This window comes from Nicotiana sylvestris, chromosome 2, assembly GCF_000393655.2.
Source record: "Nicotiana sylvestris chromosome 2, ASM39365v2, whole genome shotgun sequence".
NCBI classification, from domain to species: domain Eukaryota; kingdom Viridiplantae; phylum Streptophyta; class Magnoliopsida; order Solanales; family Solanaceae; genus Nicotiana; species Nicotiana sylvestris.
This window is the reverse complement of record NC_091058.1, coordinates 189,945,113-189,954,414: the sequence shown is the minus strand read 5'-3', so window position 1 is coordinate 189,954,414 and position 9,302 is coordinate 189,945,113. Positions and strand designations below refer to the sequence as shown.

Sequence of the window (9,302 nt, the reverse complement as noted above, 5' to 3'; positions counted from 1 at the left end):
CTTGTGCAAAGGTGCGAATGTAGATGGAGGTAGAGCTTAGCCTCGGAAGGCAGAATGGTAGCCTTATGCAATGCAAGATGCAGATGGAGACAACATTTGGTCTCGGAAGGCAGAAAGGTAGCCTTATGCAATGCAAATGCAGAAGGAGGTAGAGCTTAACCTCGAAAGGTAGAATAGTAGTCTTATGCAAGAGTGTAGATGGAGACGGCGTTGACTCTCGGAAGGCAGAAAGGTAGCATTATGCAATGCAGATGCAGAAGGAGGTAGAGCTTAACCTCGGAAGACAGAATAGTAGCCTTATGCAAGAATACAGATGGAGACTACGTTTAGTATTAGAAGGCAAAACGATAGCCTTATGCAATGAAGGATGCAGATGGAGACAGCGTTTAGTCTTGGGAGGCAAAAAGGTAGCCTTATGCAAGAATGTCGATGGAGATAGCGCTTAGTCTCGGAAGGCAGAAAGGTAGCCTTATGCAGCAATACAAATAACGGGTGATAGTAGAGTTTTCTTAGCTGATAGCAGATTGCGATGTCGTGATTATTGAGAGCATTGTGATAGACGGAGCATCACTACCGTGTGCAGGTAGCAAATATTGGTGAGTGCGACGTTTCGAATAGTTGTATTTCTGAACAATGTTTGTCCTGTGGGCATATAATATGTTTAATGATTTCGCAATCCTGGTGCTTGCATCCAAAGAAATATCGTGAGTTTTGTAAGGGGGAAGGTTAGTTCGTATCCCTGCTGGCTTTGCTTGACCTACTCGGCTTTGATCTGGTGATACCGTATGTATCATTGGGGTAGCGTTGCTAAACAAAGTAGTTCCGATAATAAACATGCATGATTCTTATAAAAGTCTACCGTAAATGTATAATAAAACATAATTTTTAGATGAACTGATGACTGTGACGTGGTTCAGAACATTGCAGTCTCTCTTGCAATGGAATTTTGAGGGTCCTCCTCAAAATTCTGCCCCAGTTTGATGGGTTGACGTTTCTGACTGTTGCTCGTGCGGCGATCGGCTGAAATTATTTTAGAATTTTGAGGGTCCTCCTCAAAATTCTGCCTCAGTTTCCAATTGCGAGGGAAATGAAAATTTTATTGAGTTGTGACCGAACCCATAGAGCTGCCTACGTATCCCCTCTTAAACGCGAACATGTCAGGCATAATTCAATTTACATCATATATAGGGGAAGCATAAAGATTGCACATAGTAACGCTTGACTGCATCCGAATTAATCGGCTTTGGCCAGACTTCTCCGTCCATTTCTGCGAGTATGAGGGCTCCTCCTGCCAAAACCTGGTGAACCATGTCTGGACCCTGCCAGTTGGGAGAGAATTTCCTTTTGGCTTTATCTTGATGCGGAAAGATTTTCTTTAACACCAGCTGTCCCGATGTGAATTGTCTTGGCTTGACTCTTTTGTTGAAGGTTCTGGACATTCTGTTCTGATAGAGTTGATCATGGCAAACTGCGTTCATTCTCTTTCCATCTATAAGGGCTAGTTTCTCAAAACGACTTTTTACCTACTCTGCATTGTCGAGCTCAGCTTCTTGTATGATCCATAGGGAAGGAATTTCTACTTCAGTAGGAATGACAGCCTCTGTACCATAAACCAGCATATAGATGATTCCCCCGGTTGATGTGCGGACTATGGTACGATACCCCAATAGAGCAAATGATAACTTCTCGTGCCACTGTTTATGCTTTTCTAACATTTTCCTTAATATCTTCTTGATATTCTTGTTTGCGGCTTCTACCGCTCCATTCATTTGAGGCTTGTAGGCTATGGAATTCTTGTGTCTGATCTTGAAAGTTTCACACATAGCTTTCATCAAGTCGCTGTTGAGGTTATAGCCATTATCTGTAATGATTGATTCTGGAATCCCGAATCGGCAAACAATGCGGTCACGGACAAAGTCTGCCACGACATTCTTAGTCACTTCTGTAAGATGCTGCTTTTACCCACTTGGTGAAATAGTCTATGACTACCAGGATAAATCTGTGTCCATTGGAAGCGGCAAGCTCGATTGGTCCAATAACATCCATCCCCTAGGCGGCCAACGACCATGGTGAGCTTGTTGCATTACGCTCATTTGGAGGTACCTTTATCACGTCTGCATGTATCTGACAGTGGTGGCATTTCCATACATACTGGATGCAGTTTGTTTCCATGGCCACATACTAGAATATAATTACCATTTAATCTACATTTTATTAAAAAATTTACCTCACACTATTACTAAGGCAAAACTTCGTATCCTTCTAAATTGTAGTAGATTTGGACCCCCTCTAAAATAGTTATTACAAATTTACAATCTATAGCACAAGTAAAAATCTTAATCACTTCAAATTATTATACAAACTTACTTGACCTATTGGCAGCCTTCTCAAATTTTATTGTCTCAAACTCATTTTAGTCATATGATAATAATTGTTTTTATACTCAATCAAAATATTCACAAAGCTTACCATATAAAAAGAACTAACAATTCAAATCATTTTCAGTAAATGATTTCCTTGTTGTTGTGGTGGGGTTGTTATTCTTTATTTTTCTAAGAAGGTCACTACCAATCTTGTTCTTTCTTTTGCATCTTCTCCTTGTTCTTCTAAAAACAAATATTTAAGTATTATGAACCAAATGGAAACAAACTAAAATTTGGAGAAACAGTTCAGAAATTGTTGGAGACGTATGATTGTAAAAGAGTTATGAGTATTGGAAAATAAATAGATTAAGACAAAAAAAAACTAAGGAATATTGAAGAACATATATAGTGGTAAATCCAAAATTAAAAGTAGAAAATATCTTTGTGCATTTACCTTAGGTTGTTCAAAAACAAAGAAAGAATATTAAAAGTTTATCCATTTTTGGTGGCTTTCTTCTTCTGCACTCTATAGGCTTTGACATAGAGCAAAAAAAAGGCATAATAAGTAGGTAGAAAAAAGTTGTTGCAGGAGTACGCCGCTCCAGTTCCTTCGTAAATGTTTCAAGACAAAACCGTTCATATGTGGACCGCAGGTCCCAGCATAAATTTCCTCTAGTAACTTGGATGCTTCCTTTGCATCGACACACCTTAGTAATCCCAAATCAGGAGTCCTCCTATACAGGATTCCTCCGCCGTGAAAGAAATTGTTGGACAATCTCCGAAGTGTGCGTTTCTTAGTAGGATTCGCAAGCTCTGGGTACTCTCCTCTTGCCAAATATTCCCTGATATCATGAAACCAAGGCTTTCCATCTGCTTCCTCTTAGACATGGGCACAGTAAGCTGGCTGATCATGGATTTTTACGAGAATGGGGTCAATGAAATTCTTGTCCGGATGTTGTATCATAGATGACAGGGTAGCCAATGCATCAACGAACTCATTAAAGACTCTAGGAACATGTTGGAACTCCGTCTTTGTGAACCGTTTCCTTAGTTCCTGTACATGATGCAGATGCGGGAGTATCTTGGAGTTCTTGGTTGCCCATTCTTCTCGTACCTGATGAATAAGTAAGTCTGAATCTCCAATCACTAGTAGCTCTTGAACATTCATGTCAATGGCCATTTTGATCCCTAGGTTGCAAGCTTCATACTCGGCTATGTTGTTGGTGCACGGGAACCTGAGTTTGGCAGACACCGAATAATGCTGACCAGTTTCTGATACTAGGAAAACTCCTATGCCAACTCCTTTGAAATTCGTGGATCCATCGAAAAATATTCTCCAACTGTCATAGGGTTCTGCAATGTCTTCTCCTATGAATGATACCTCTTCATCAGAAAAATACGTTTTCAGTGGTTCGTATTCTCCATCCACGGGGTTTTCGACAAGGTGGTCTGCCAGTGCCTGTCGCTTGACTGCTTTCTAAGTTAAGTAAATAATGTCAAACTCACTCAACAGGATTTGCCACTTGGCTAGCTTGCAAGTTGGCATGGGCTTCTGAAAGATGTACTTCAAAGGATCCATCCTCGATGTGAGATATGTAGTATAGGCACAGAAGTAATTCCTCAGCTTCCGAGCTACCCAAGATAAATCATAATAGGTGCGTTCCAATAGAGAATACCATGCCTCATACGGGGTGAACTTCTTACTGAGATAATAGATGGCCTGCTCCTTCCTCCCCATTTCATCATGCTGCCCAGAACGCAACCGAAAGCTCCATCAAATACTGCAAGATTGAGTAATAAGGGTCTACCTGGCTCAGGCGGGACTAAGACTGGTGGTGTTGATAGGTACTCCTTGATTCTGTCGAAGGCCTTTTGGCAGTCATCAGTCCATTCGGTAGCGGCGTCCTTTTTCAACATCTTAAAGATTGGCTCACAAATAACTGTAGATTGTGCTCTAAATCAGCTGATGTAGTTGAGCCTCCCAAGAAACTCATTACATCCTTCTTGTTATTTGGCGGTGGCAATTCTTGAATAACTTTGACTTTTGTCCGATCCAGTTCTATTCCTCGAAAACTCACAATAAACCCAAGCAATTTCCTAGCAGGGACACCGAATACGCACTTTGCAGGATTCAGTTTAAGGTTGTATCTTCGCAATCAATTGAAGAACATCCTCAGATCCTCCATGTGATCATTGGCCTTCTTGGATGTGATGATATTATCATCTACATATACCTATATCTCCTTGTGTATCATATCATGGAAAATGATAGTCATGGCCCTCATGTAGGTGGCCCCTATATTCTTCAGGCCGAACAACATCATCTTGTAATAGTATATTCCCCACTGCGTAATGAAAGTCGTTTTCTCAGCATCTTCTTCATCCATCCAGATCTGATGATAACCAGCAAAACAATTTACAAATGACTGTAGTTCATGCTTGGCGCAATTGTCAATCAGGATGTGTATATTTGGCAAAGGGAAGTCGTCTTTCGGACTGGCCCGATTGAGATCCCGGTAGTGTACACAGACTCTGACCTTCCCATCCTTCTTTGGCACTAGTACGATGTTGGATAACCATGTCGGGTACTCTACTACCTTGATAACCTTATCTTTGACCTGCTTGGTGACTTCTTCCTTGATTTTCAGACTCATATCAGGTTTGAACTTTCTGAGCTTTTGCTTTACTGGTGGACACGTTGGATCGGTTGGTAGTTTGTGAGCCACAATAGACATACTCAGACCAGTCATGTCATCATACGACCAGGCAAATATGTCCTCATATTCCTTTAAAAGCTCTATGTTTTCTTCCTTTTCTGATAGCGATAGGGGAACGCTGTTTCGTGTTTCCTTAACGTTTTCTGCATCTCCGAGGCTAATAATTTCGGTCTCGTCCAGGTTGGACTTAGGTCTGTTCTCAAAGTTCTCAACTTCTTTGACAATCTCATCTGGTATGTCATTTTCATCTAAATCAATATCTGTTTTTTGCGTTGTCCCATTACATGTCACAGTCATTGGTGACTACCAGAAAATGTGCCTATGGCAACAGCTATTTTAACGGTTATAACTGTTACAGTAGCATTTAGGTGATATCAGCACACTTTAACTATAGAACCGTTGCAATTGTAAAACAACTGTTGCCATAGATTCATCTGGCGCAACGGTTTTATAAACCGTCCCAATAAAACTATCTACGGGAATGCTTTTGTTGTAAAAATTTCTATTGAAACGGTTATTCCCCCCCCCCCTCTTATTTTCCCTCGTGAATTTTATTACACCCCCTAAAACAACCGCTATTCATTTTATTTTTTAATAATTTTAATAATATAGTATTAAATAAAAAACTTTTTTGGCACTTAATTTCCCCATTAACTGCGATACCCCCTCTGCTAGCCAATACCTCCAAAGTAAAAACACCGAGTCATCTTCTTCTTCTTCACTGATATCCGCCTCCATCTCTCTCTCTCCAAAAATCTTCTTCTTCACTGATACACTGCTAAAAACTCCGATACTCCCATATCTCTCTCCGATGCCCTAAAAAACCCTCAATTCTCTCCAGTCTCCATAATCATTTACAAACTAAGGAGAAACAATTCGGAGACCCAAAAATACGAAGGTAATAAGATTTTTGTTGCTCTCTTTGCATTTTCTGGCTCTTAATCGAGATATCTGGCCTTATTCTTTAGTTCAAGCGAAATAAATTTGGTATTATATATCACGTTTTAGATCTATATAAACTCGTTCTATAATCCTTTAGTCCGTTTGGCATCTGTCTTTACACTTCAGATATACTAGTGTCGATGGCTAAATTCTCGTGGTATTTTATTAAAGGTTGAATATGTAAACAAAGTTGGATTTTGGGTATTTGAAGATTTTTGGAATTATTTTTAAACAAATTGTTGGTTCAAAGTTGCTAAGCGGGTTAACGGAGAAGACGACCTAGGATTCGTTATTTTTGTGAGTGTCTGAACAAATTGGTTTTGGGGTATTATTCTAATTGGTGTCGACAAGTTGTGGCTGAAGCTTGGGTTCATTTGTTTGAGGATTGCTCGACAATCGAATTTCTGGTGCTGAAGCTCGAAGAACAGCTTCAAATTTCTGGAGTTGAGTGCCTGAAGCTGTTGCGTAGCCTATGCACTCCTCGACGCATCAGGTATGATTTCTCTATGCTTAAACTTGTGTCATTTTCTGGATTCTGAGGGATTTGTGATTGATTAATCGAATAGAAGACTAAACTTCATTACTATTATTTGTGATCGATCAATTTGAATCTGTGAATTCGACTCACGTAGTTTAAGCTTGATTTTTTTTGAGTATTGAACTGAATTCGTAGTTCGACTTGAGGCTGCCATTGGTTGAAACTATTTGCTGTAAAATTTCTTGGAGATTGTTGAACTGATTTTGTGAGTTCGACTTGATAGTTTCTCTTGTTGTTGGAGTTCTAATTCATTGCTGTTAGTTGAATTCTGGAATTGGTATTGACTGAAATACTTTGGACTCATTGTTGGGATTGATTGAGTTTGAATTCATAAGTCGACTAGAAGTTGCTAATGAATTATTTTGTGGAGTATCCTCATAGCTGTTGAATTGAATTTTGTTCTTGAGTTTCCCATTCCACTTCACTGTTTGAGTCACAATTTTCTGCCCCTGACAACTGCTAACATTCAGGGACTAATTAGGGATACTTTGGTTGAGCTATCTAAATTAGCTGTTTGTTTGGTTTAAGTGTTCTGCACAACTGAGCCACAAATTCTACTCTGCTTCTCCTCTATTAAGCTGCTGAAAATCTGGATTTGCTTGGGAAACTTTGTTGCTTGTAATTTGAGATCAGTATTCAAGTGTATGCTCTCAAATTCCTCAACCTAAAGCATTGTAATGATCCAATTTAGTAGACACTATTCTTTCCTAATCTGCAGCCTTAAATTATATTCTGCTAATTTACTTGAGTACTAACTTTCTACAAGTATAAATACTTGTAAATTTTGAGCTTAAAGGAGGTCTTTTGATCATTGCTCTTCATCACTACCATAACTTTTCTTTTACTGTGATATGCTATATTCATTGCTCTTCGGCTACTTCTTTGCTTGTTGCAAGCCAAAGAAAAGTTTGGTTTCTTTTATTTCACTCGACTTTTGATTTCTTTTATGAATTTGGTGCTCCACAAACCAGTTAGCTTCCTGAAAGACGCATTATGATTCTTTAACGTGTTGGTTGTTGTTAGAATAGACTAGTCCCTCTCTTTAGTTTTGTATTCTGTAAAACTCTTGGCCACGCCGAGATGCTGAGTGCTATACGACACTCATTGAAATTATGCCAATATAATAACCAGGTACGTCACTTAACCCCTATATGTTGTGCCCCTCGTATGGATCCCTGATTCGCTGTACATTAGAAGTCACCTCTTAGGTCCAACTATTTGGATTTTAGTCATTTAGATATCATGACTTTATACTTAATAGAACTTACTTGCTGTTGAATACTACAAGATGGGATGTTTGAGTTCAATTCAATCACTTAAATATCATGTTTTTTAGGACCTACGCCATTCATGCATGCTTCTGTTACAAATCTGAAGTTTCTATTGTTGTTTTTCTCCTTGACTTGGTTTAACTTGGACATATTCACCTATACATTATGTATTTAGAAGATAATGATTTAACTAATAATAGCAAAAAAAAATTCTTTGGAAAATAGTCCAAGTTGTCTGCTTTCTTGGTGCGTTTGTTGCTTCTGTTTGGTTGCAGGGCCTAGACCTAATAGTTTTGCCCAAAGTTCAACTCTTCACACCTGAGTTTGGGTAACAGGGGGATTAGAAAAGCTCATAAGAGTCTATGAGGAGTCTGCCAAAGTTTGAAGTTCAGTTAATTTCGTAGGCTCTAGTTATAAGCCCTATCCAGATAGCATGTAATAATGGAATGTAATTGTGAAACGGGCTTACTTGAGATAAAGGATATTTCATGCTTGTGTGCTATGTGATTACCTGCTGTTATTTGCTTTCGTTTCTTCTTGAAAACCTGTTAACATGTTAAATTGGATAGCTTTTGCATTTGAGCTTTCTGTGGTCTTGGTCCTCAGTAACAATTTTTACTAGTATGTTGGGCTCACTTTAAAAGATAAAGACCTGTCATTTGTCTTTGACCAAAGCTTCTATGCGTTCACATTTTTCTGTTCCTTTTAATTATTTTGAAATGGGGCGCGACTAGGAATAGCATTTAAGTTTGCAGATTAGGAAAGAAAAGCATTTTAATGATCAATTGATTATATTGTTTGTGTTAAAATACTTTTTGGCTCTCATGTGTATCTAATTTTGAACAGAGGAAAGCGGATCATGAATCTGGAAGGGCGCTCAAGTAAAAATAAAAAAATTAACAAAATGCATTGCAGCTGGATCGCTTGCATCTTTGCGAAACCTAAAGGTTTCGTCATTGAAAACAAATAGAGTTATTAAAGCTCCAAGGTCACTGTCTCTGCATTCTACTTCTACACCAGCACAAACAGTACATGAGCAAGTGCAACAAATGCCACTAAACTCTACACCTTCTGCATCACAAGCAGTGCGTGAACAATTGCAGCATTCCACTGCTACAGGTGGATCACTGCCTTTGCATTCTACTTCTGCACTAGCACAAACAGTACATGAGCAAGTGCAACAAATTCCACTGAACTCTACCTCTCTTGCATCACAAGCAGTACGTAAGCAATTGCAATAACTACCATTGGATTCCACCCCTCGTACTTCACAAACGGTACAAGAACAAGTTGAGGATTCTTCCAATCATGAAACAAACGAGCAATCCGAGGAACAAGACAAGAACATATAGATTTCAATCGTCAAATTCAATAACGTAATGAATTTTGGTGATTATTCTTACTTCATATTAATGTAGGTCCTTCTGCCGAAAAAACGAAAAAGAGGAAAAACTCAGATGAAAAGTGTTCA

General features: G+C 39.0%; 1 protein-coding gene across 1 annotated transcript; it reads right to left on the bottom strand.

Moving 5' to 3' along the window:
- Window positions 1-3,243: 3,243 nt before the first annotated feature.
- LOC138886084 (uncharacterized) lies at window positions 3,244-5,377 on the bottom strand. Its single transcript, XM_070167113.1, has 5 exons — window positions 5,090-5,377; window positions 4,901-4,999; window positions 4,683-4,756; window positions 4,298-4,511; window positions 3,244-3,840 (listed from the first exon to the last, which is right to left on the bottom strand). Exons 1-5 carry the CDS (start codon window positions 5,375-5,377, stop codon window positions 3,244-3,246), a joined length of 1,272 nt encoding a protein of 423 aa, XP_070023214.1.
- Between the last annotated feature and the right edge of the window lie 3,925 nt (window positions 5,378-9,302).